Source organism: Oryx dammah, unplaced genomic scaffold (genome assembly GCF_014754425.2).
Source record: "Oryx dammah isolate SB20612 unplaced genomic scaffold, SCBI_Odam_1.1 HiC_scaffold_8, whole genome shotgun sequence".
Taxonomy (NCBI): domain Eukaryota; kingdom Metazoa; phylum Chordata; class Mammalia; order Artiodactyla; family Bovidae; genus Oryx; species Oryx dammah.
The window spans coordinates 9,273,681-9,300,271 of record NW_024070192.1 but is presented as its reverse complement, the minus strand read 5'-3'; the positions used below and the strand labels follow the sequence as shown (position 1 = coordinate 9,300,271).

At 57.0% G+C, this 26,591-nt stretch overlaps 1 protein-coding gene and 1 long non-coding RNA gene across 2 annotated transcripts; one reads left to right on the top strand and one right to left on the bottom strand.

The window, feature by feature from the left end:
* Positions 1 to 9,183: 9,183 nt before the first annotated feature.
* On the top strand, positions 9,184 to 12,193 carry SOCS3 (suppressor of cytokine signaling 3). Its single transcript, XM_040244742.1, has 2 exons — positions 9,184 to 9,342; positions 9,920 to 12,193. Exon 2 carries the CDS (start codon positions 10,011 to 10,013, stop codon positions 10,698 to 10,700), a length of 690 nt encoding a protein of 229 aa, XP_040100676.1. The 5' UTR covers positions 9,184 to 9,342; positions 9,920 to 10,010; the 3' UTR covers positions 10,701 to 12,193.
* Positions 12,194 to 18,266: 6,073 nt separating this feature from the next.
* On the bottom strand, positions 18,267 to 24,877 carry LOC120866831. The gene is made up of 2 exons (XR_005721758.1): positions 23,474 to 24,877; positions 18,267 to 20,415 (listed from the first exon to the last, which is right to left on the bottom strand). It is a non-coding gene; the product is annotated as an uncharacterized LOC120866831 (long non-coding RNA).
* Positions 24,878 to 26,591: the final 1,714 nt, after the last annotated feature.

Sequence of the window (26,591 nt, the reverse complement as noted above, 5' to 3'; positions counted from 1 at the left end):
CAGGATAATCTGGCATTTCGTCAACAAGAAGCCAGAGCCCAAATTTCTGGAAATGCCTCCTGGGCAAAGCATGCCTGTTTGTTTCTCTGTCCCGGTGAGAGATAAATGCGGCTCTCAGCTTCAGGGGAATCTCAGCCTTTTGTGGTGTGGCAGGCAGCCAGCGCCACCCCAACCAGGAGCTGGAGGCCTCCTCGTGATCCAGCAGCCCAGCCCGTGGGGAAACACGGTGGCCGGTGGCCAGTTACATCCCAGGGAATCCCAGGATGCCCGGGCCCCGCTTGGGTGGTGGAGGTGAGCTGCTGGGGGGCTCCCTGAAGGAACCCCACCTTCCCTGCTTCACCCTGCTCAGTCCACATGGTGCAAGAGGCTAGGTGCGCCCCAGAGCTGGCAGCAGAGTCTCCAGCAGGATAAGTCTTCTTGTTGAGATGAGACAAAGTCAGACCAGGCTCCAGCAGGTGAGAGATGAGGCTTCAGACGCCCAGGCCCAGGCTTGATTTATATCCAGCTTCCTGGAATTTAGGAAAGACACTCAGAGGAAATCCCCCGAAGTCAATCGCCCTTCTCACCCCTTAGCCTAGAGAGGTGGGAGGACACAGGCCAGGTAGAGGTGCCACCTCCATGCCCGTAGGCTCTTGGCAGGGAGAGGAGTGAAGGGAGGGCAGTCATCCTGGGAGGTGGGCTGTGCAGAGCTGGAGAGCCCTGGTCCCAACTAGAGGGTCCACTTAGACCTGCCAGATCGGTCCAAAATTTCACTCTCAATTCAAACACAAATGTGAAATTTCCAGGTTTTTAAATGTTGTCTTCTGGTTCAGATGGTAAGGAATCTGCCTGTGACACGGGACGTCCAGATTCGATCCCTGCGTAGGGAAGATCCCCTGGAGGAGGGCATGGCAGCCCACTCCAGTATTCTTGCCTGGAGAATCCCATGGACAGAGGAGCCTGGCAGGCTGCAGTCCAGGCAGTCGCAAAGAGTCAAACACGACTGAGCGACTAACACTTTCCCTCTCAAAAGTTTTAAATTCTGAGCTGCATTCAGTGTGTGACTCATCACTTTGCATGCATCTTTGGAGGTATAGATATAGATATATAATGCCCCAGTTACCGCAGGAGGAAGGATAATTGTAGCAGGCCACAGCAGTTCATCTGTATGTTGCAGATGTTGGACTGCGGCTGTGCAAACAGCCGTCCTGCCTGTTCGTGAAACATCTTTGAGGTTTACAAAATTCCAGAAGTCAAAGGATGCGCCTGATTCTCCTCCCACAGAATGGAGTAGAATAGACCACCTTCTCTGCTTGGAGGTGTCTCAGGTTGAGCTCAGAAGCTGAGCTAAGGCTTCTGTCCCTGGAGAGTGCAAAGGGAGACAGAAGTGGACGGTGGGAAGATGCTCAGCGGCAGAGCCCGGGCACCCTGGAGCTGGTGGTGTGTCTGTCCCAAAGCTCCGCTTGCTCCTAGCACCTGCGAGCTGGGAGACGTGGGGAGGAGACCTCTCCAGACCTCAGCTTCCCATCAGTCTGCACGTGCCCGTTCCTCAGGGATTCCCTCCAGTTGTCCCCCTCACCCACAGACTGGGGGTCCCCATAGTATGCGCACATAGACCCTGAGACTTCGCCGAGTATTTAACACAGTTGCAATTAATTAATCATGACATCAATTGTGGGAGAACCTTTTTCTTCTGGAAAGAATTTAAGCTCCTTGAGGGCCCAGACTGATAAATTCCAGGCTCCCAGACCAATCTCCGGTACGTAGTGGGTACTCAAAAATTACCTCTTAAAGAAATGCATGAGGCCTTCCCTGGTGGCTCAGTGGTAAAGAATCTGACTGCCAGTGCAGGAGACACAGGTTCCATCCCTGATCTGGGAAGATGCCACATGCCGCAGAGCAACTAAGCCCCATGCACCACAACTACTGAGTCTGTGCTCCGGAGCCTGGGAGTCGCAACTACTGAGCCCAGGCAGTGGCACCCCACTCCAGTACTCTTGCCTGGAAAATCCCATGGACGGAGGAGCCTGGCAGGCTGCAGTCCATGGGGTCCCTGAGAGTCGGGCACGACTGAGCGACTTCACTTTCCCTTTTCACTTTCATTCATTGGAGAAGGAAATGGCAACCCACTCCAGTGTTCTTGCCTGGAGAATCCCAGGGACGGAGGAGCCTGGTGGGCTGCCATCTATGGGGTCGCAGAGTCGGACACGACTGAAGCGACTTAGCAGCGGCAGCAGCATGCCGAGACTACTGAAGCCCCAGCACCCTAGAGCCCATGCTCCGCAGCAAGAGAAGCCACTGCAACGAGAAGCCCGAGTACTGCAACTAGAGAGTAGCCCACGCACAACAAAGAACCCAGCACAGCCAAAAATAAATAAATAAAATTATTAAAAATAATAATTTTAAAAAAGAAAGAAATGAATGAATGAAGGACTTCCCTGGGAGTCTAGTGGTTAAGTCTCCTCGCTTCCAGTGCAGGGGCGGGTGGGTTCTATCCTAACTAAGATCCCACATGCCGCGTGGTCTGGTCTCTCCCCCAAACAAGAAAAGAAAAGAATGAATGGTTTTGTAAAACAAGTCTTGCGAGAGCAAGAAGTGGCTCTAAATAGGTCCAGTTACCCCAGAAATCTGAACTGCCATCAGCAATTTTGTTTACAGTTATAGGGGTCTTATGAAATCCTCATGGGCCCAGGTGCAGACACTTGGAACTCCACTCAGGTGCGGCAGGTGAGTGCAGCAGGGGCGAGGGGAGAGCTGGAAAGGAAGGTCATGGGAGAGCCAGCCCCCAGAGTCACCCCTTGGAATCTCACCCCCGGAGATTCCCACCTCCCAGTCCTTCTGAGCCACTTCTCTGCCCTCCTGGCTGGTTTCAGCCAGAGAGAGGGTACATCACATCCCTTTGAACTTGTCCCAGAGTCAGTGCGTGCCAATGTGTGATTCACATTGGAGCTGGGGACCTTCCTAGGTGGGAGTCACCATCTGTATGGGAGATGGTGACCCCGCCCCTGCAAGGGAGCCTGAGCGCAGACCCACCCCAGGGAGGTCAGTTCAGATGCTGTGAGCATCTGACCCAGCAGCCCGGGGCAGCTGAGGAGCTCCCTCACTGCCTTGCTCAGGCAGCCAGCCTATCTGGCTATCTTGGGGCAAGCCAGCCCACGGCGTCCACCCGGTCCCCACCCATCCCGGCTCTCCAAGGGCGTCTGGGGCCCAGGAGCCTGCCTCGTCCTCACTCCCCTGCTGGCTCTCCCTCCAGGGCACTGCCACTTCAGCTTCAGGCACCAGGCCAGGCCTCATTTGCATTACAGCCCAGATGGTTCACCACAGCCTCGCTTCCCAGAACTGCCCGCTGCTCTGGTGTCTGTTCCCGAGCACAGGAAAGGGCACGGGCCGCAGGCACAGCGGCCGCTTCAGGGCGAACAGAGCCTCTTACCATCCCAACCCAGGACACAGCAAGGCTGGTTTGGTTTGGGGTCAGGGGTGATAGCTGGCTGGAAGCCAACTCCCCTCCTCCTCTACCCCCAACTCCAAACTTGGAACAGATGGCGATTCCAACTGGAGCCGGGGAAGAAACTCCTCTCCCCTCCCAGGTGCCCCCCCACCCACCCCTGTACTCTCCAGGCTCCCCCTCCACAGTCTGGGCGGGTGACTGGGGGACCCCCCACCGACCTCGCCCAGGGCAGGGGGGCTGAGCTCAGGCCCAGCCCAAGTGCCAGAGGGAGAAGGAATCTCAGCAGGCCGGGTGGGTAAGTGGGTGGGTGGGTGGGTAAAGTGTTTTCTTTCCCTTCCCTCGGCACTTTTTCTGGGAAATGCCAGAGGCCGGCTGGGCCTGGAATGTCAGGCTTGAAAGAACTCCTCCACTGTTCACAGACATCTGAGCCACAAACCTTTTCATTAGCTCTTGGGCCCCTCCCGGTAGGAACAAAGGCCTGCAAACTGGAATGGCCATTCCGGCTGCAGACCATTGTCCAGGCCTCCCCAGCCCGTCCCTCGGCATTGTCTGAAGCCGGAAAGAGAGAGAGGTTGGGGTCAACCTGCTACACAACCCTTGGACCTTTCCAACTGCACGGGAAAGGTCATCTCTGCCATCACCCTGGGCACCAGCAAGGCTGGCTCCCACCATCAGTCCTGGCAGACAGGGGCTTCAGCTAAGAGGGGCTAAGATGCCCAAGGAAGCCCAGCCCTGGGAGAGCCTCACTGAGGCAGTGAGGGGCAGGGCTTCCAAGAGATCAGGTGAGACATCCCACCCTCAAACACACACACACACACGCACACACACGCATTTTCTCCAAACTATCCAAGAGAAAGGGGAGCAGGAAGGGAGAGGCTTCATTGCCTCCTGCATATCTGCAGTAACCATCAGCCCTAGACTAGAAGCTCCAGAGGGAAGGAACTAGAGTCTTTTCCTCACCATTCTGCTGGGCTCCTCTGTCCATGGGATTCTCCAGGCAAGAATACTGGAGTGGATTGCCATTCCCTTCTCCAGGGGATCTGCCAGACCCAGGGATCGTTCTGCTACATTGCAGGCAGATTTTTTTTTTTTACCATCTGAGCCACCAAGGGAAGCCCCCACTGTGTCCCCAGGCCTCGCCAACTGTCACACAGGAGAAGCACAATCAACATGCAAGTTATATCAGGCCACTGGACAGTTGAACCCAGGGTGCCTCCTGGTGCTGTGGAAAGCCCACCAGTCTTGAGACAGAGGGAGGCCTTGGGCTTGGCATTGAGCAATTCTGTGGTCTGAGGCCAGTCTCCTAACTCATCCAGCTGCAAAGGCAGCCACCAAGCAGAACAAGGGCAATGTGGGTGCCGGCCCCCAGGCTGGCCTCTGGAGCACACGGAGACCATATGCGCAAGTGTGGGACCTTGTGTTCACCAAGGCGGCCAGAGTTTCCTGCGACCCCACGACGGGCGCCAGCATTCCGATTTAGGAGGCTTGGGCAAGAGTTCATTGTCTGTCACACACCATGAGTAAGTGAAGCCCCATGGGCAGCTGAAACCGCTGTGTACTTCCCCTCCATCACGAATGAATCTCTTTATTATCTTTATGACCAAGCACCTTTGCCTGGAAATGGGATTCTGACTTCATAAGAAACGCTGCAAAGGGAGAGATTCTGAAAAGGCAGGAGGCTCCTAAACTCCTTAGCCAGGAAGACGGCGGTGGGGCGGGGGGGGGGCAGGGACAGAGGGCGAGACTTGGAGAACGTTTCTCTCCCCTGGAGTCCCCAGCAGACAGGGAAACTGTCTTAGGGCTGCCCTGTTCTGGGCATCTCTCTTGCCTGGAAGAAGGTCCCTGGGAGTGTGCCCAGTATCCAACTGGTGTCTCCTCCCTGACTTTTCCAGCAAAGTTTGAGTCTTCACGCCCTTTGTCTTCTGATTAGCAGGCCTAACAGTTTTCACCAGCCACACAGGGGCTTCTGTACCCTTCTTCCCATCTAAACAGTCACTCCGTAGCCCTTCAGGAAAAAAACAAAAGATACTCTAGAAGAAAGCAGTTGGTGGTATCTAAAAATGATGGAAAATAAAAGTCAACACAATCCCTTATTTAAAGATCCACTGAGCCTTTCTATAGATCATTTGGCTAGGTTTAAAAAGAAAAAAAAAAATTAATGACAGTTCCTTTCCTCTAGGTTATCAGTGGAGGAGGAGAGCATGTTGGTCAGCATAGAAGAAGCTACCCTGAAAGTTTAGACTGAGTCTGCCAAACCTTAAAGGAAAAGTGGAAATCAGCCAAGATGTGGAAGGTAGTCCCACCCAGAGGGAAGCAAACATGCAAAGACCCAGGCCTGGAGAATGTTTCGGACACCGCCTAGAGCTCCAGGTAGCTAGGGCATGAAGTGTCAGTAGGGCAGAGGTAGCTGATGAAGATGACTTGGGGGCAGAGAGCCTAGACATACACTCACTGGGAGGTGTTTGCACGATCCCAAAGGTCAACGGGAGAGCTTCCCAGGTGCTGAAAAAACCTGCCTGCCAATGCAGGAGACATAAGAGATGCCAGTTCGATCCCTGGGAAGATCCCCTGGAGAAGGAAATGGCAACCCACTCCAGTATTCTTGCCTGGAGAATCCCTTGGACAGAGGAGCCTGGCAGGCTACACAGTCCAGGGGGTTGCTCTCCAAAACATCAAGCCATGTATAGCCTCATCCTTCCCCTAGTAGCCCAAGGTGCGGCAGCTCAGCCGTCCCCTCCTCCCTCTCCCCAAAGACTCCTCAATAGTTTCCAAATAATTACAACTAACATTTGTCGCGCATTCACTACGTGCAAGGCACTACTCTAGCACGTTGCATGCACTGGCTCAGTCCTCACAATCACCCGATGAGATGAAGTAGGTACTATTTTCAGCCTGTTTTACAAATAAGGAAACAGAGGCACAGCTGGGGAAGTCAGTGGCTCAAAGTCATACAGCTACTGGGTGGTGGAGCCAGAACAGCAGTTCAGTTTCCTGAGTCAGCACTCAGGGAGCCCTGCCCCTCCAGCAGGATACACAGTGGCCCTGCCCCAGCTCTGTTCTTTCCATCATCCCTGTACTCTTGAACCCACTCCATGCCCCCCGGCCAGTCACATACCCTTTGCCGCTGGCTCTCGGCAGGCCCCAGGCTCACTGGGGTACCATGCTGTTGACATTAGGACTTACCTGTTGCAGAGCTTTGAATCTCTCTAAGCAGACTGGGAATCCCAAGCTCAGGGGCTGTTTCTTCCTGCTTGTCTCTCCCATCCCCACTTCTAACCCCCTCTCCCCCCAAGAATGAATTATCAGCGTCTCATAGGACTGATCGTAATGACAACCACTCCTTTCATATGACACCCATCACGTGGGGGTCCCATGTCCCCTCACCTCATCGGCATCCCTGCAGAATTCACCCAGCATGACCGTGTTCCCAGCACTTTGCCTGGTGCCTGGCAAAAGCAGGCACTCAATGAGGGTTTGCGGAATGGATGAATGAACCTGACTTGTGTCAGAGCCTTATAATTTACAAAGCACTCTCTCATCCATTAACTCAAGGGCTATTCCTTGTGAGCCTTCCTTGTCCTCCACGGGGCTCAGCACAGAAGTGGATAATCATGGTGCAGCCTCCAAATCAATGGATGAGAAAAAGAATGAATGCCTGAGTCTACAGAGAAGGAGAATCCATTTCATTAGCCTGCAAAGACCAGGTCTTTGTCGTCATTATATTTCAATGCCCAGCACAATGTCTGGTACACAGAGTCCAATATTTGTGAAATGTGTTGAATAAATCAATTCCCCCCTCTGCAGAAGTAACAAGAAGACTTCCTCCTAATGACTCCTCTCCTAGAACCCGAAGGGAGAATTGGACTGAATTACTGCCATTCCTAGCACATTTTGATGTGCAGAATCTTTTCTTATCTTTTTAATCTCAGATCTCTGATGGGAAAAGATTATTATTCCTGCTTTACAGATGGCAAAGCCAATTTCCAGAGAGGCTGGGTGTCCTACCCACAACTCATTTACTCCTCCGACATCTGTGGGGAGAGAGGTGAATGCACGGAGGAGAGAGTGGCAAACCGAAGGCGCGGAGAGGTGCCTATCAGCTCCCAGAGACGCCAAGGAGCCAGGTCTCCGGAGTTTTCTTTCCCCCTCCCTTTCCTTATCCTCAGAGGCGGGGAGTCCGGGAAGAGGACAGGGTCAAAGCTGTCAGCCCCTGCGTTCTGAGAGATGACAATCTAAGTGCCTCCGAAACTGGCTCTCAGGTGTCCCCAGCACCCCACTACCTGTTTGGGGCGCAGAAAACTTTCCATCCTTCATGAAGCTGGCCCTGGTTAACCCAAACCACCCACATCCACGCCAACGTGACCAAGAACAAATCCGTTGTTCACTTCAAGCACCTCCTCTTCTCACCCCCGAGGGAAGATCGGACCCCCCACACTGGGGGAGCAGAGGGGGAATATTCTAGGCGGTAGGACTGGGGTATCTGAAAGTGGGCTGAACTGAAAACTGCTTTCCGTAAATTCTCCTCTGCTCGAATTTTTTATTCCCAGGTCTAATTCCAGACTGTGGGTCCCCCACCCGCGACAAGCTCCCCCGGCCCCAGCTCTTGCGCCAGCACCCCCACCGCCCCTGCGTTTCACGTTTCAGGGCTTGTGGAACGCCACTCCACCTCGCAGACCCCAGGGCGCCCTCTAGCGGACGCGGGACGCGGGGTGGGGCCATCGCTCGCCCTCGGGCCCGTCCCGCTGCTTGAGGGCACCTGGCAGGTTTGGAGACTCAGAAGGGCCACCGCGATTGTTGCTTGCGCTTGTGTCTTTGGAGCGGTGGGAGGCGGCACCCATGTCGGCAGAGAACCTAGCAGGGGGCCGATGGACTGAGACCGGACAGCTGCCACGCAGGCGGCGTTCCTTCCACGCTTAGGACTCCCGGCTTCACCTCGGGGACAGGCCCACGGGTGACGCTCGCGCTTTCTTCCGCCCCCAGGCTTCCAGATCTGGTCCTAGTTTCGAGGCCCGGCTTTGGGAGTGGGGGTGGGGTGTCCCCAGTTCCCCAGAAGCGGGCACGGGCCTCCTGGAGCCGCGATCGGAACCCCGGGCAGGAGCGGGTGGGGGCGAGGTAGGTGGGTGGGTGGGTTGTGGGGGGTCTCCCCGCGAGGTCCGAGAAAAGGGAAGAGGGGGAAGCCAGGAGCCTCTCCCTCTTGGCCTCCTGGAACTGCCCGGGCTCCGGGAGCGGCGCCCCCGCCTCTGCCAGAAACTGGCCTTCTTAGAAGGGAGGGGGAAAGTGTGAATGAGAAGTTGGGGGCGGAGCGCGCGCGGGGGAGGGGCCGCTGCCAGGAACGCGCCGCCGGGGCTGGCGCCGCGCCCGCCGGGCCGCCCGGGCCGCCTCGCGTCGCGCTTTGTCTCTGCGCGCGTCTCTGCGGGTCCCCGGCCCCGCTCGCGGCCCGCCCTCGGCCGCCCGCGGCCCCTCCCTCCGCTCGGCGCGCAGCCTTTCATTGCTGCGAGTAGTGACTAAACATTACAAGAAGGCCGGCCGAGCAGTTCCAGGAATCGGGGGGGCGGGGCGCCGGGGCCGCGTATATACCCGCGAGCGCGGCCTCCGCGGCGGCTTCGACTCACACTCCCCGCGCCGCCGCCGCCGCCGCCGCCACTCCGGCCCCGCACGCAGCCCGCCCGGCCCAGCTCCGGTCGCAGTCCCCCGCCTCGCGCCCCCTCAGCCCCCACCGCCCGGCCGGCCCGGGGGCGCGCAGGGGGCAGGGCGGGCGCCCCGGCGAAGCCCGAGGGACGCGCGCGCGAGGCCCCTTTGTGGACTTCGCGGCTGCCAACATCTGGGCGCAGCGCGGGCCACCCACCGCTGGCCGCTGTGCCTTGGGGACCGTAGGAGGCGCAGCCCCGAAGCCAAAGACTTCGGTTTGGGACCAGGTAGGAAGGAGGGGCGCGGCGTGGAGCGGGGGGGTTGGAGGGTTCTCTAGTCCCGGGAGCTTTTCCCGGTTTCCCCTCCCCTTCCCGGGTTATTCCCGGCAGGGAGGGGATGAGATAGGGGGCAGAGTGGATGGAAGCTGGAGATCCCAGGTTCCCGGAATACCCAAACTGGGGCCCTCCGGCTTCTCGGGTCCCCTGCCTACCCGCCTCTACCCCCCACCCCATGCCTCGGATTTCTTTCTCTGTCCCTGACCCCCCGGGGCCACCGGACTAAGCGGCGCCCAGAGCGTCCCAGGGGCCCTTCTCCCCCTCCCCACCCCGGCCACGCTCCTGGAGACCCAACTTCCGCGCCCGAGTTTCCCACTCGGCACCTTACCAGTGCGCGCTGGGGAAAGGGCTGCGTGGAGGCGGGGGCTGGGCGGGCTCCGCGGGGCGTCTGGGTCGGAACGGGGGCCCAGGTGAGTGCCTCCGGGGCAGCTGGTGTCCTGGCCGCTCGGCAGAGGCAGGGGAGCCGGGGCGGGTCGGGCGCGCTGGAGGGTTCCGGGCACTCACGCGGCGCGCGCCTTCTTCCCCGTAGCCCCCCGGGATGCGGTAGCGGCCGCTGTGCGGAGGCCGCCGAACAGCTGCAGCCGCCGCCGCCGCGCAGATCCACGCTGGCTCCGTGCGCCATGGTCACCCACAGCAAGTTCCCCGCCGCCGGGATGAGCCGCCCCCTGGACACCAGCCTGCGCCTCAAGACCTTCAGCTCCAAGAGCGAGTACCAGCTGGTGGTGAACGCAGTGCGCAAGCTGCAGGAGAGCGGCTTTTACTGGAGCACCGTGACGGGCGGCGAAGCGAACTTGCTGCTGAGCGCCGAGCCCGCGGGGACCTTCCTCATCCGCGACAGCTCGGACCAGCGCCACTTCTTCACCCTCAGCGTCAAGACCCAGTCGGGGACCAAGAACCTGCGCATCCAGTGCGAGGGGGGCAGCTTCTCTCTGCAGAGCGACCCCCGGAGCACGCAGCCCGTGCCCCGCTTCGACTGCGTGCTCAAGCTGGTGCATCACTACATGCCCGCCGCCGGCGCCCCCTCGTTCTCCCCGCCCCCCGCTGAACCCTCCTCCTCGCCCTCCTCGGAGGTGCCCGAGCAGCCACCGGCCCAGCCGCTCCCCGGGAGCCCCCCCAGGAGAGCCTATTACATTTACTCGGGGGGCGAGAAGATCCCTCTGGTGTTGAGCCGGCCCCTCTCCTCCAACGTGGCCACTCTCCAACATCTCTGTCGGAAGACCGTCAACGGCCACCTGGACTCCTACGAGAAAGTCACCCAGCTGCCTGGGCCCATTCGGGAGTTCCTGGACCAGTACGATGCCCCGCTTTAGGGAGCAAAGGGGGCAGGGGTAGGGCGAGGGGGCCCGGGTCCCCTCTCCTCCGTGGCACGTGGCACAAGCACAAGAACCCAGCCGCGAGGGTCCTGCCGCTCCTGCGTGAGCCGCGGCGCGGGGAGCCCCCTCCCGCCGGTCCTCCCCCCGCAGAGCAGGGCCGGCGGCGCCTGGAATGTGCTTGAGGGGAGAGGGAGAGCCACCGGAGCGCACCTCCCCGACTCCAGCGTCTCCGGAGGAGCCAGCCGGCCCAGGGGGACCACAGCAAGGACCGCAGTGGATGCTGTCCTCTCCCGCCTCCTCCACCCCGCTGCACTTCCAAACGGGGGACACCGCGGGGCGTGCTGAACTGTGAGAACTGCCGGGGAATCTTCGAACTTTCCAACGGAACTTGTTTGTTCTTTGATTTGGTTTAAAACAGAGCTTTAAACCTCAGCGGGTTGAGAGCCTGGAAAAGGGTGGAGGGGAAAGAGAGAGAGAGAGAGGGTGCCTCGGTGGCCCAGGGCTGCAGGCTGGCCGAGGAAATGGTCACTCCCACTGCTCCACTCAGGTCAGGAGGGGCGGCTGCCTGCTCCATCTCTGGCTCTGAGGAGAAGGGTGACCCGAAGGGGACCTTTCTCTTCCCCCTTCTTCCTGCCCCTCACACAGCCACCAGAAACACAGGTCCTAGAGTCCATCTAGTGCCCAAGAGCCCAGAGTCCTTCTCCCGTTTTAAGGGGGTAGTGGCACTGGGGGTGGGGAATGGATGGGCTGGTCAGTAGTCCTGAACCCACCGTGCTCTACCTTTCAGCACCTGGGCGGGGTGGTGGCGCAGGGCTGGAGGAGATGGAGATGAGCCACCTTTGACCCCAGACAGAGACGATGGGGCATTCTACTTTGTGCCTCCTGACTAGATCTGGCTAGGAGATTTGCCTTAAATGCTCCCTGTCCCATGGATAGGGACTGGCACACAAGAAGCCACACACTCAGCCAACCCCAGCAGAGGCCAAAGGATTCTCAGATGGGCGGCCAGCGGCCGCTCACCATTTGGTGGTGGAGGTCGGAGATGGATGGGGTGGGGGTGCAGAGGTCCACGCTGCTTTCCAGCTGAGCGCAGGAAGAATGCCAGCCAGCCCAGTGGATACTGGCCGCCAGTGGAACCTGGGCTGTGGTCCGAGGCAGAGCCACTGGACCCCCCAGCCCTCAGCCCCTGCACAGACAGCCCTCCCTCCTCACTTTGGGGGACTGGCACTGGCAGGAAGTCATCAAGAGGCCCTGCCACCCAGGTGCTCCCACTCTGCAATAGCACTGATCAGCGAAAACTCAGAGGAATGTAGCAGCGATGGAATTACCTGGAACTGTTCTTTTTTGGGGAAAACCAAACACACACAAGTTTTCCGTGTCAGGTATTGGGCTGGATGGGTCAGCTGTGTGTTGGGGTGTTTTTTTTTTTTCCTTGTTATTTTGTTTGGATTTTGTTTTCGTTTTTTAATAATGTTTACAATCTGCCTCAATCACTCTGTCTTTTATAAAGTTCCACCTCCAGTCCTCTCCCCTCCCCCTACCCAGGCCTTCAAGGCTGATAGGAGATGCTTGAAAAACTCAACAAAAATACCAATCCAAATCAAACTTTGCACATATTTATATTTATATTCAAAAAAAGAAACATTTCAGTAATTTATAATAAAGAGCACTATTTTTTAATGAAAAACCTGACTGGAGCCTTTCTCCCACCCCCCACCGCCCCTCCGGCCTTGCTTTCTCTTTCACCCACACCCACACACTACATCAGAGGGTGGTGGCCCTACCCCCTCACTGCCCTGGTGCTTCTCGTGATGGAATCAAACTCTGGCTTCACGTCACTGACAACCAAAGGCAGCCACCTAGACTGTACCCAGGAGGGGTAATTCCTGCTAGTCTGATTCAGATCTGACCAGAATATGCAAAGCAAGTTCGAAGGAAGCGCTTCAAAGGGCTTGCAGGGAGTATAAACTGAGCTGTGGTCAAAGCTTTTAGAGGCTCCAAGCTATTAGAGGCACTGGGCTCCTTGGCAGAGAGGTGTTACGAGAAAGCTCAGACTATGGGGTCCTGGCAGTGACCCGTGACCTCAGCACAGCCAGGTCCCCGGGAGCTGGGGGGAGGGGCAGTCCCAATGCAAACCCTGCAGGCAGTGGGGCCCTCCCACGGGTAGGAACCCCAGCCTGAGCAGTGGATGGGGCCACCCACCTCCCAATAAGAGCAGCCATCTATTCACCTGTTTTCAGCCACTCCCACCCCCGGGGCACTCAGACACCACCAGGCAGGTGTTATTACCCCACATTCGCAGACCCAACTGCATGTTTCCTGGGAGCGGGGACTTGGACTGGTCGCTTCTGATGCCTAGAACTGGTGCTCAGTCAATATTTGTTGGCTCAGCCTGGGGGCAGCCTCTTAGGTTCATGGAGGTTAAGCAACCTGCCCAAGGACACATCACTTGGGAATGTGGGAAAGACACAGGTTAGGAACCCAGGAGGCTTTGATTTTCCCAAAGCCCATGAAGCCTCTGCCTCCCTAAGTAAGCATGAAGTCTATGCCCAGGGTTGCCCCTAGGTGGGTCCCCCTGCAAAGCCAAGAGTTTGGTAACCTCCTCCCCATCATGCACACCCAGCACTAGGGCTCCGCGAAAACACAAACTAAAAATGCCTGTTCTGAGACACTTCCCTTCCACGCTTCTTCCTCCCCCAAGCCCCCAAACCTAACAGATGGAGAGATGAGTGTTCCCCCACCAAGTCAGGGGCCCATTCCCTCATCTGCCTCGGATGCCTAAACAAATGCCAAAGCCCTCTTCCTGGCCCCCGATAAGCTGCTCCAGGAATCAGTGGCCAAAAGGCAACCGAGAGTAAATAAACAAAAACGTTTTTCTTTCCCATTTCCTGGACTTTGGGGGGAAAATAACCTAAAGTGACAAAGGGCCAGACCAGGCGTGAGATCACTGAGTGGACAGAGCACGTAGGAACCACACCAGACAGACTACCACCTCTAGAACTGGGGATGCGGACCCAGGCAAGGTCACCTTCCCAGAGCTCCAGGTCAGGTGAGGGGACCCAGTGGGGCTTGGCTCCCCAGTGCCTCCCAGGAGGAGGAGAGCTTGGGAAGCTTCTGGCAGGCTCTTCCCCACCCCAAGCCCTGCCAGCCTGCCACCATGTGCTGACATGACAGCCTCCGTGGAACCTTGGAACCCAGAACGTACCAAAGCCCCATCCCCATCCTCCACCCAGAAGGCAGCTGTACAGCCAGAGTGTCCAGTATTCACTGCGCACTAAAGGGGCTTCCCTGTGGCTCAGACGGTAAAGAATCTGCCTGCAACGCTGGAGACCAGGGTTCCATCCCCAGGTCAGGAAGATCCCCTAGAGAAGGGAATGGCTACCCATTCCAGTATTCTTGCCTGGAGAATTCCACAGAGGAGCCTGGTGGGGTCTCAAAGAGTCAGACACGACTGAGCGACTCACTTCACTCAAAGGGCCTGGTAAGGAAGTGGTTCCTTCATCCCTTGGAGGTTGAACTCAGAAGACGCCTGACTCCTTTCCCTCGCTACCCACCCCACCCTTCTTCCCATAGGTCTCTCCATTTAAAGACCACAGACTGGACCACCCTTCTGATTTGACAGACAAGTCAAACTGAGTCCCGAAGAAGGAAAGCAACTTACTGGAGTTCACACAGCAAGCTAGCTATTGGCAACACCAGGACAAGAAACTCCCAGCTCACTCTGCTCACCAGCGCTTTTCTCTGTTTTTCCCTCCTCACCCAACCCCCGTTGCAGAAATCTGTACTTCTCAATCCTTTCAGAGACAGGCATCCCTCCTCCAAAGAACTTCGTGGCGGAGACCCTCTGTCCTGGCCGCCAGCAGAGCGGTATGCCTGCTTCCAAGCTTTGCTAAGAAGCGTCCCACAGGGAAGGAGGACAATTCTCAGCAGCTTGAGCAGGCACCCACGCCTCAAGAGGTTAAGCTTAGCTGGGGGTGCTTGGCAAAACAAAGGCTGGAGATGCTCTTCCGCAGGCCCTGAGTCCAATCACCCTGCTTCAGGCGCTGTAGGAATTCACCCCGAGAGGCCCTTATCCGCTCTCCGTTGGTGCTGTTTTGGGGCAGTCCGCCCCGATGAGTTAAGAGCCAGGAACGGGGAACTCAAACGCCTGCTCTAGAGGAGGGAATGAAGGAGGCCACAGACCGGGGAGCTGGAGACGGGAAATAAGCGGCCACGTGTGTCCTAGTCTAAGGAGCGAGTAAGGATGTTCGAGACGGGGTACGCCGGGGTACCAGGCAGAGAGAGAGAGCGGGGCAGAGTCAGACAGCCACAGAGGGAGTCGAAGCAGAGACAGAAGTCTGCGGGGTGGGGGACCACTTGCACAGGGGCGGACCGGCAAGACCGAGACCGTGGTAGGATGAGCCCGGTCCCGGGCGCACCTTCCTGCGCGGCGTCCCGCCTCCTCTCATGCCGGCGGCCGCCGGGCGGGCGGGCAGGCAAGCAGGCGAGCGCGTCGCTCTGGAGGACGGCCTCTGCCAGGAAGAATCACTTCCCGGACACCGCGGGAGCCCTGGCGGAGCTATGCGAAGAATGTCCTCGCGGAGCCCGGCGGGTGGCACCTCCCGGGCCCGCGCCTCCGCTGCCTCCGCCGCCCTGAAGAGCGTGCGCGCGGACAGGCCACGCCCCCGCCACGCCCCGCCGCCGGCGGAGCGGTCACCATAGCAACGGGATTACAGGCGCAGAGTGCTGTTTATTCTCAAACGAGTGCCAGGAAATTCGGCCGGGAGGCTGCCAGGCGCACCTCCCTGGGGTGGGGGGTCGGGAGAGGGAGGAGAGAAGGGTGGACCGGCGAGCCCGGGGTTCCTGGGGGAAGGGAGGGAGAGAGAGAGGGAGGGAGTCCTTCGTCACTGGGGAGTCACTGGCCCCTCCGAGGGGAGGCTGCTCAGGACGCCCTGACTTTTTGCCAGCCCTGAGTGGATCAAGTTTTCCCCAGGGAGCCAAGATTCTCCCTCCAGGCCGGCAGCGCCTCCACCTCCCCCAAACAGGCTCACAGCCCCTGCCTGTCAGTCAGTCACTCACTCATTCATTCATTCACTCAGCAAGTACCTATTAACACATCCTGTGTGTTAATAGGATCGAGCGTGAACAAGACAAAGCCCTGCTCCCGCTCTCCAGAGATTTCGTGGGAGTGACAGACCCCAGTTAAAATGTAAATAAAATGAATGGACTGCTATCTGCGCCCCGTAGACTCATCTTTAAGCCTCATTTCCAGTACCTCAGACATCCACAATCCGGTCTATCCTTAGGCACGGTGACTAGCTTATCCTGGGTTAGTAGCTCTGAGTGTCCAGGACGTTTGAACACCTTTCCCTCAGGTCACACAAATCATGTCAGTGATAGAGAAACTGAGGCTTGGATTACAAGGACAGTTCTTTCAGGGTGGTGGGGATCATTAGAGAGGGTTGGAGGTCCTACCTGAGAATCCAGGGCTCTTTTGCCCCAACCCTTTCACCACCCAGGGCTGCCCCCCCCCCCAAGGCTCAAAAAACCTGCAGCCGTCCCCCAGGGAGTGGATGAAATTGCTGATTCCCGGACTCCAAGCCCAGCTTTTCTGAATCAGAAGCCCCAAGGAGAGTCAGCAAGCTCAATACTCAACACCACCTCAGGTGACTCTGAGACCACTTGCTGCCTTCGGGGAAGACAAGCCTCCTCACTTCCTGGGACAGGGGATTTCCTCCTGGAACCTTGGCTAAGCCGGAGCTGGGAAATCAGCAGGGAGGGGAGGCCCAGGTTCACCACCCGCTTACGAGGAGGCAAGTGCCGACAAGTGCAGCCCGTCCCTCTGCTGGGCTCCAGCCCCTGGGCCTCAGGCCGAGGATGGTGGCGGGTCGGGGGGAGGGGCACGGTGCGCCTTCCCCCCAGTGCTGAGCCCTCCCAGCTGTGTTGTGCTGGGAACAGGCCAGGCATTTGTGAAACCCTGGGTTAGCCTGACCCACTGTCATGAGGGCTGCCTGTGGAAGCTGGCGCAGGGAAGGGGGGGGTGGGGGGCTGTTCCCAGAAGTGGGGAGAACTCTGGACTTCCCACTCCTGAGTGCTCCGGATTGCAGCACAGCCTTAAGCAACAGCGGTGGCCTGGAAGGCTGCGTTGCAGAGAGAACAGAGGCCCCCAGCTCTCATGTGAAGAGAAGCCAGGACTCTTGAGTGCTAAAACTGCATGCCTTCCTCATTAATAACATCACAGCTGCTGTTCGTAGTAATAATTAGGCCCAGCCTTAGAGAAAGGTGGAAAACCTAGACTTCAAAGAAGAAACACACAGAAGGCAAGTTCGGTATTTACATTACACAAGAAAATGTGTTTCCTCTCTTTCACCTCCCCTCCCCCAAGTCTTAAATCTTTCCATACAGAAAACACTATGTGGTGTCCATGATGTACAGGATGATGAAGGTATAGACAAGAAACATGAAATCCATGAGGACCGGTCCTCCAGGAGGCCTGCATGTGCACAACCACAGGGGGGGCTGTTCATGGTATGATCTTTGTAGGTGGGGTCCCATGACATTGTACGATGGGGACTGTAGTGGTTATGAGCTTTAGGGTGCATTAGTACCTGATGCTTACCTGCCCGGTGCCTCCAGGCGATGTCAACAAAGGTGGGAACCCTGTTCTGGGCACCGGGACCACTGCTGGAAAGACCACTGCCGACAGGGAGCATTCAGACTTCAAGAAGCATACATATAGTCTGAAAGGGGAACCAGACGTGAAAACCAAGAAGTATCCTAAAAAGGAATAGGTACAAAAATAAAACGGTATACAGGGTACAGCTGAGGGCCTCCAGGAGGAAATGACCCACAGTACTTTCCCAGAAGAGATGACTCGGGTTGTGATGAGAAGTAGCAGGTGTTCTCTCAGCAGCATGGGACAGCCAGGCATCCTAGTGATCAAAACAGGGAAACGGCCAAAAAAGGGAAAGGAAGACTTTGGGGAACTTCAAGATGTTTGGTGTGTCCCCATCAGGCACATCCAGGCCAGGCTCATCTTCCAGAAACGCTGCTTTCGTCATCACGTGACATACACAGTCCTTCCCCATAGGATGCACACTGATTCCCGGGTGCTTTCCTCTAAGCCGGTTCCAGTATATTCACACTCTCATTCTCGAGGAAAGCTCATTGCTTTCAACTCCCCCACCCACTCCACCCCACACAGGGAGACTTAACTTCCTCCCTTCAAGGTGGTCTCCTCACCTGCCCACCATAGGCTTCCCACCTGTGAGCTTGGTTCATACGGGGGTCATCCCACCAGCCCAGACAGCCCTTCTCTCTCCTCGAATTCTGTCTGTCTTTCATGGCTGCCAGTTTCTTCCAAACTGGACCATGAACTCTTTGATGGAAGAACTCACTCTTATTCATTCCTTCAGCAATAATTTATTGAATGCCTACTCGGTACCAGGCACTGGATCTTCACAAAATCTAATAAGAGGGGGTCACGGTGCCTGGTGGAAGCCCACCAAATGCTTGACCCCCAAATGCTTGACTGTACAAAAGAAGAAAATTCTTTACACAAAGGGGTTTCTGGAGTCGTTAAAATATGATTTCAATCATTTACAACTTTTCTTTTGGGAAGCAAAGAGGCATGTTTTATTTTGAATACATTGCATTTTGTTTCTTTCAAGACATCCTAATATGTTATCTTATTCCTACCTGAGGCAGCCCAGATGAAATATATTGCATTTTCCAGATAAGCCAACTAAGGTGTCAGGGGATTTAGGCTTGCCTCAAGTCACACAGGGGTTTCCCAGGTGGCTCAGTGGTAAAGAACCTGCCTGCCAATGCAGGAGACTTAAGAGACCCAGGTTCGATTCCTGGGTCGGGAAGATCCCCTGGAGGAGGGCGTGGCCACACACTCCAGTATCCTTGCCTGGAGAATCCTGTGGACAGAGGAGCCTGGCGGTCTGCAGTCCATCAGGTCACTAAGAGTTGGACACGACTAAAACGACTTAGCACAAACACACAAGTCGTACCGACGATCGATGGAAGGAGCAGACTCGTGTTTTGGTTGCACTGAGTCTTATGGTGGCTCACGGACTGTGTTGCCCCGCAGCATGTGGGATCTTAGTTCTCTGACCAGGGACAGAAGTGGCGTCCCCTGCATTCCAAGATGGATTCTTAACCACCGAACCACCAGGGAAGAAGTCCCAGGAGCAGACTGACCACCTGCCCTTTCCACCATTACCCGTCTGTGCATGTGAGAGCTCCCCCATCCAGAATCTCCACTTAGCAGCCAGGGTGAAGGCTCCCCAGGGGACCCAAATGGCTTCTGGATCCACACCTGGCTCTCATCAGAGACCAGTCAGCCCCGGAGGGCAGTCCTGGGGCTACCATTCCATCCCCTAAGGCCTTAGGAATGCCAGGATCTTCCCACCTCCCAGCGGCTGGGAGCCTCAGATATTCAGGGCTGGTATTCCCAATGAGCTAGAATAGCCAAGGAAACACTCCTGAGACCTCTGGCCAACCCCAATGTGCAGAGCTTTGTGCGAAGCCTCAGAGAACCTCAGTATCACTCTAAACTATTCCTCTGGAAGCCAGGGAAGGGACGAGATGACCTCTATATCTCTTTCTGTTATAGAATTCTATGAAGAGGAGGCTGGAGGGAAAGGAGCCAGTTTGGGAGGGAGACAGGCTGGCTGGCTTTGGAGCGTGGTCCTCTGGCCACTCACTGCTCTTTTCACTGTCCCTTGGCACCTGGTGTAAGTAGGCAAGGGTCTCTGGAGGGAAGGCCACCCAGAAGCTATTCAGAGACCAACCCGCATTGCCCGATGAGAGGGTGGGGACAGCCCGTGGCTATGGAATCTGTCTACACTGGGGCTTCCCCACTGGACTTCTCAGACCATCACTCCAGGGGTTGCCTGGGAACTCCAGCAAGGACCCTGACCAGGCTCTGGCCAGAGCCCTGGAGTGGAGGGGAGGAGCCCAGGAGAGCAGCCCAGCCCTCCCCCAGGCGTCCTGCCAGGCCTCTCCAGCCTTAGAGGAGCTGCGAAGGTCAGCCAAGGGGCCCTGCTGCAACAAGAGACCTTGTGCCCACACCAGGATAAGGACTGAGCTGGTCCATCCTGAGTGGGGGAAGGGAGGGGCCTCAACCATGGCAGAAGATACAAGGCCCTGGTACCATCAGGCCGGACTCTGTCATTGGTATGAGAGACATCTGGAGAGGAAGAATCTATCAGGGCCAGATTCCCAGTAGAGGCTGCAGGCCTCTGAAAGAAAGATGGAGCAATGGCCAGAGATGCCTGGAGGACTTCCTGCACATGCCCGGGGTAGACACGTTGCTGCGCGCACAAGCTGCTCTGCACATTCTGAGCTCTGTCTGTAAACGCAATGCCCAATACCATTCCTCCGTTGTGCGCTGTACATGAGCTTTCCACAGGATGATGCATGATGGTGAATCACCCCAGTCTAGCTTCCCACCATGAGCAACACAGCAAATCCGGAGATGACTGACCAGGATCCAGCGGCAAGGTGATAGCAGGGGTCCGATCTCTTCTCCGGGAAGAGAAAGCGGACCTGAACCAGGATCACAGGTTTTCTAGGCCTCAGAGGCACGATTTAAGCAAATGAGTCAGCCTGCTCAGGGTTCTGCTCCTGGTCTCAGGGGCCCTCCCTGCAGGTTTCTGGAGGGTTCAGTGGGAAACAGACAAGGACTGCAGGAGAATCTGTCAACCGTGCTTCTCCCGCTGGCCTGTGGAATAAGAATAAAGACGGGTTCACCAACCGGTAGCCGTCTTCTTGGCCCCGTCTCTGCAGGGAAAGAGCCCACCCCTATGCGTCTTAAGTATCTCACATACTTTCAAGGCCTGCTTCTGATGTGCCAAGCACTCTAAGCCTGTGATAGGTAGGAACGTATTTAATTCTCCAGCAACGCCCTGAGTGAGGTCCTATTACTGTCCCCATATTTATAGTGGAGGGAACTACAGAACAAAGATGTAATGTGACGTGCCTAAGGTCACACAGCTACCCAGGAGCAGAGCTGGATCCAAACCCAAACATTCGAACTGCACAGTGTCTGCCAGCCTCACTGAGGCAGTGCACACAGGCACAGGAGCCCTGGACTGGCAGAGTGCCAGCTGTAGGGCAGGAAAGTCAGGTGGGTACATGTCTCAGATCACTGCTTCCTGGCAAATGACCTGGAGCAGGTACCTCCAGGTCACGTGGGTAGCTCCATGACCTAGTAATGGTCTTGCCTTGGTTCTTTTTTTAAATTGTTTGTCTAGTTACGGCTGTGCTGGGTCTTCATAGCTGTGTGAGCTTCTCTCTAGTTGTGTTGCTGGGGGGGGGCTGCTCTCTAGTTGCAGTGCACAGGCTTCTCATTGCGGCGGCTTCTCCTGTCGCAGAGCACGGGCTCCAGCGCGCTCAGGGTACACGGGCTCAGTTGCTGTGGCTCCTGGGCTCTAGAGCACAGATTCAATAGCTGTGCCGCACAGGCTTAGCTGCTCCAGGGCACGTGGGATCATCCCGGATTGGGGAGCCAACCCGTATGTCCAGCATCGATGTGTTCTCAGTCCCTCAGTCGTGTCTAAATCTTTGTGACCCCATGGATTGTAGCCTGCCCGCCTCCTCTGTCCATGGGGATTTTCCAGGCAAGCATACTGGAGTGGGTGCCATTTCCTGCATTGGTAGGCAGATTCTCTACCACGGAGCCAGCAGAGAAGCCCTAGCCTTGGTTCTTAATCTATACATGGGCATCTCAACAAAACCTGATTCATGGGTTGTCGTGAGGTGGAGACAAGATCATGTCACAGGATTAGTACTATGCGCAAGGCTTCCCTGGGACCAGCAAGATTCAAAATGACCTCCCACAGTCACCCCCATCAAACTCCCCACCCTCATGCTATGAGAAAAGTGGAGACCGACAAGCCTTGGCCACGGTTTCCTGTCCGGGTGGGAGGAGGGTGCTTAGGAAGCGTTCCTTCCTGTCTCCTCCTTGGTCTCTTCCAGGCTTTTGCTTCCCGTGCCTGCTGTATTTCCTTCTTGTTTTCCACAACTGCCCTCTGTCTGACATTTGGTGCTCATAGGAGTTTCCTGGGGCTGCTGTAACAAAGGTCCACAAACTAGGGGGTTTAAAACAACAGAAACGGATTTTCTCAGTCTTGGAGGACAGAAGTCCCAAATCAAGACGTCAGCAGGGGGCTTCCCTGGTGCTCTGTGGTTAAGAATCCATCTTGCAGTACAGGGGTCACCAGTTTGATCCTGGTCTGGGAAGATCCCATGTGCCACCGAGTAATAAAGTAACAAAGCCTGTGCACCAAAACTACTGAGCCTGCGCTCACTCGTGAGCCTCCAGCCACAATTCCTGCAGCCCCTGGCCTGCGCTCCACAACGAGAGAAGGCACTGCAAGGAGACGCTCGCACACTGCAACTAGAGCAGAGACCTTGCTCAGCAACGAAGACCCAGCACAGCCAAAAATAAATGAATAAATGTTTTTTAAAAATAGAGGTCAGCAAGGCCATGTGCCCTCTGAAGTCTCTAGGGGAGAATCCTCTCCCCAGCACTTGGTGATCACTGGCAAGCCTCAGCAGTCTCTGGCTTGTAGACGTCTCACTCCAGTTTCCGCCCGTCTTCAAACAGCCATCTTCCCCGAGTGCCTGTATCCAGGCCCATCTCCCTCTCCTCGTGTCCAGTCGTTGGATTAGAGCCCAAACAAATCCAGGATGACCTCATCTTAACTAAAGACATCTGCAAAGACCCTCTTTCCAAACAAGGTCACATGCAAGACTCTAGATGGACACGGATTTGGAGAATTCTGTTCAACCCGGTACTGCCGACTGGTCCTGCAAGATCTAAAACTAAGAACATTTTATTATTTTTTTTTTTCTTTCCTTGCCTCTTCCAGGAAGAGAGCCTGACCAATGTGTCCTTCTTTGCTCTTGGTGGGAAGAAAGAGAGGAAGGCCCTTTTGTGTTCCATCCAAGACACCTTGAACAAAGAACAGGCTGAAAAGATGCCCGGGGATGTACCCAGCAGATGGCCTGGCCAAGGGCAGGGCTGAGAGGCAGTCTGCACGGCCAAGGGCAGTCCTCTTGGGGAGGAGGGAGATGCGTCTGCAGCCTGCTTGGCATGGCCTGGTCCTCCTCAGACATTGCCTCATTTAGCTGCAGGGATATTTCCTACATTTCTCTGGTGAAGGGCTTCAGTATTAGCAACCTCAAATGACCCTGCACACAAGAAAGAGCATCCTCTAGAAAGCTTATTCTGAGCTTCCGCGGGCAAGAGACAGAAGGAAGGCGAAGCCTCAGGGCTGGGCGTAGGAGATCTGGCGAGTGCCACACCGTTCCTTGGCAATGTCACCTAGGGAAAAGTCCAGGGGATGCCCAACAGCGAGCTCTTTGCAAAGCCCTGGCTATCTGATGGTGAGGTGGACACAGGCGCACAGCAGCCTCCATCCCTCGGCTGCACCTGTTGGACCAGACAACCAGGTTAGAGAGACAGCGAGGGATATGAGGTGAAGGGACTTTCATCTGCACCTTTCATCACTGCAGCATTATCATCATCAGAGAGGAGGCGTGAAGAAGAAAGCTCCAGGTGGTCTGTTGCAGCTGAAGGGCAAGTTCTCAGGTCCTGCCCTCACCCACGGCCTCGCAGCCCCTTCCCTCTGCCTCCTCAGTCCCTCACCTACATTTGGAGACTCTGCACAAACCTCTGGTCCTGAGAGGCTTTCTGGGGCCCCCAGGTCTGATAATCTAGAGCCTGGGAAAGGAGAAAGGGAGGAGGCCAAGAAGGCATTGGCTTCTGCTCTTACCTGAACCACAGGAAGGGGACCGCCTACCCCAGCATACCCGCAGGTGCTCTTCCGGGGACAGGAAGTCAGCTGAGTACTGAGCAAACAGCACGCTGGGGGAGGGGCTCAGGCACCTGGGCGGTCAGCTGCCCCCCTCCCCCACTACTCTTCTGCTTTTCTGGGCCACACTGGTTCCCACACTCAGGAGGCCAGACTGGAGTGGGGATTAGGAGCCTGGGTTGTCTCCCCAGTTCAGTTTGCCTCCTCAAAGTTAGGAGACCAGGGTAGGTCTCTGAGTCTGCTCCCTACCTGTTACAACGGTAACAGGTAATAATACATCTCCGCTTCCCAGGGTTGTTGTCATAGACCAGTGAGTGAACATAGTGAGCCCCGGGTCCACACTGGCTGCTCTGCTGCCCCTGGGAAGGGGCTGAGCCCAGACAATTTCTTGCAAACAATCTGGCATACCGCTTAAGGGAGAAATGGTGCCCTCCTGGCAGACCTACCTGGTCTGCTAACAGTCCTTGGGAAAGCAGTAATTCCTGTCTCCACTTCTCACACTGCGTGAGCTCTCACCCCACCAGGGCCCCTCTCTGGCTGGCCTGCCCAACCACAGGACAATCAGGCTTTTAGCCAGGCAGTTACAGTAAGCCAGGCCCGCCCTTCCTTACATGGGGTACCATGGCTCTCAGGTCCTGGGGCCTTGGTTGTTTTCCCAGAGAGGAGACAAATGGGGCATCACCAGCCCCTTCCCAACCTGGTACCCTGGGCTGGCTCCTAACCCCACCCCCAGGACATGCTGGTGTTCCCAGCGATTTCTAGGGGCCGCTCAGTCCCGGCAACCAACCGGTCCAAGCTGCAAAGGGCAGCTGAAGCAGCAACTAACGTTTCAGAAGGAGCGACTGACTCACTTCAGCCAGGCTGGGCCCCCTGTTAATATTCTTGGACCGCAGCCTGGGATTCCTGCAGGTTCCGACAGCAAGTTAAGCCATCCTCTTGTAGGAGGCGGCTTCCAAGGTAACCCTGAGAGGAGAGGACGAGGGGAGAGACCTGGCAAGGGTGTTGATTCACCCAAGAAGCTCCAGGCCTGGGGGACAGGATAGCCCCCGGCCTGATTAAACAAGGAAGGGGGAGGAGGAGGGAAACAGGACCCTATCTACAGAGCAGGACACATTACATAATTATTCTATTTTAATCACAACCACCCTGTACGGTAGATATGACTAATCGCTGGTTAATAGATGAGGAAACTGAGGCTGGGAGAGGTTAAGGAGGCTAGCAGGTGGGTGGAGAGTGGTGAGGGGAGAAGGCTGCACAGGCAAAAAGTGAGGTCAGCTCCCTTTTTAACAGCTCAGCCTGAGGGTCCAAGGAGGGTAACAAAACAGCAGGGAGCCTGTGTTGCCCCGCCCCCCACCGAGGCGCACCTCTCGGTGGGCAGGGCCGGCACAGAGCCTCCCCAGGACTCCCTGGTCTGGGACTGCATCTGACCGGGACCCTGCCGGAGCAGGGTGTGGGCTCGGATGGCGGTGGCCCTGGAAGTGGGTCCCTGCCACCCCTCCCCCAGTCGCCGGGATCTCTAGACTCCTCTGCCCCGGCCGGGGGCCGGGCGCCAGGACACTGACCCGTACCGCGGTCGGGGGACGCTTTGATCCCGATCCCACCCACCTCGTGCGTGCCCCTGGCAACTGCGCCTCTGCCGGCTGCGTTTAAAGGGGAAGTGTATGGACACAGACATACACCCGCCCAATCTCGCCACCAGCTGCGGATTCAACAGCCCTTCCACCAGCGCGGCCGGCCCCCGACCGGCTTCCTCGTCGGTTGAGGTCAGCGCCCCGCCCCGCCGCCCCGCACCCGGCCTCGCGCCCGGGATCCCTGCCCCGGGTCCCCGGTCCCTGCCGCGCTCTCGGGTCCCCGCTCCCAGGCACGGGGCGGCCCCTCTCGCCCGCCGCCCGCGGACCGGCCGGCCGAGCCCTATTTCGGGCGCTGGCGCCGCTGGCCCGGGCAACCCTGCCCGGAAGGCAGGCTATTCTGGGCTGGGCGGCCAGAGCAGCTGCGGCCCCAGGGCTTCCCGGCAGGGTGCGCGCCTGGGACAGAGGGCACGCTGGGGCAGGGCTCCCCTCCTCCCCGCCGACCCCTCGCCCCACCTTCCTTCCAGTCCACGCCCAGCTCCTCTCCCCTTTTTTTGCCAGACCCAGGTCCTTCCCTCGGCCGGGAACATTCTCTGCTGCCTGATCGCTGACAGTGTCCAGAGCCTATGGCCACGATGCTCCTGCCTGCGGTGCCCAGCGCGCAGGTGCGGGCGCCTGAGCCTCTCGGTCCTCTGCTCCCATCTCCGTCTGGGGTGGTCTTCCTAGCGCCCTGTGCTCCTCTGGGGACAGCCACTCTCTCCGCGTGTCCCATTTACCTACCCCCCCCAACCCTACCCATGCGTCTATGTGGTTCAACATTGAATCCCCAGTGTCCAGCACAGGATAAGGTTTAGAGAGATTCAGTGGCTTGCTTCCGTGTCGAGGTCAGCGCCCAAGCCCAGCTGGCCGACAGAACATCCCCTGACCCTTGAGCCTTAGCTGTTGGGTCCCCAGGTACCCCACCTTTAGCCCCAGGCTCTTTCCCTGGCAGTTTACACCCCTCCCCTCGCTTCTTTATGTATTTGGCTGTGCCAGGTCTTAGTTTCGGCATTGGAGATCTTTAGTTACCGCTTATGGGATCTTAGTTCCCTGACAGGGGATCGAACCTGGCCCCCTGTATTGGGATTGGGAATACGGAGTCTTAGCCACTAGACCTCAGCTTCTTTCCTTTTTCTTTCAAATTATCCCACTAGTTCAGTTCAGTCGCTATCATGTCCGACTCTTTTCGATCCCATGGACTGCAGCACTCCAGGCCTCCCTGTCCATCGCCAACTCCCAGAGTTTACTCAAACTCATGTCCATTGTGTCGGTGATGCCATCCAACCATCTCGTCCTCTGTTGTCCCCTTCTCCTCCTGCCTTCAATCTTTCCCAGCATCAGGCTCTTTTCCAGTGAATCAGTTCTTCCCATCACGTGGCCAAAGTATTGGAGTTTCAGCTTCAGCATCAGTCCTTCCAATGAATACTCAGGACTGATTTCCTTTAGGATGGAATGGTTGGATCTCCTTACAG

What these genes read in the sequence shown, in the direction of transcription:
- SOCS3 (XM_040244742.1), top strand. Translation starts at nt 10,011, where the DNA reads ATGGTCACCCACAGCAAGTTCCCCGCCGCCGGGATGAGCCGCCCCCTG.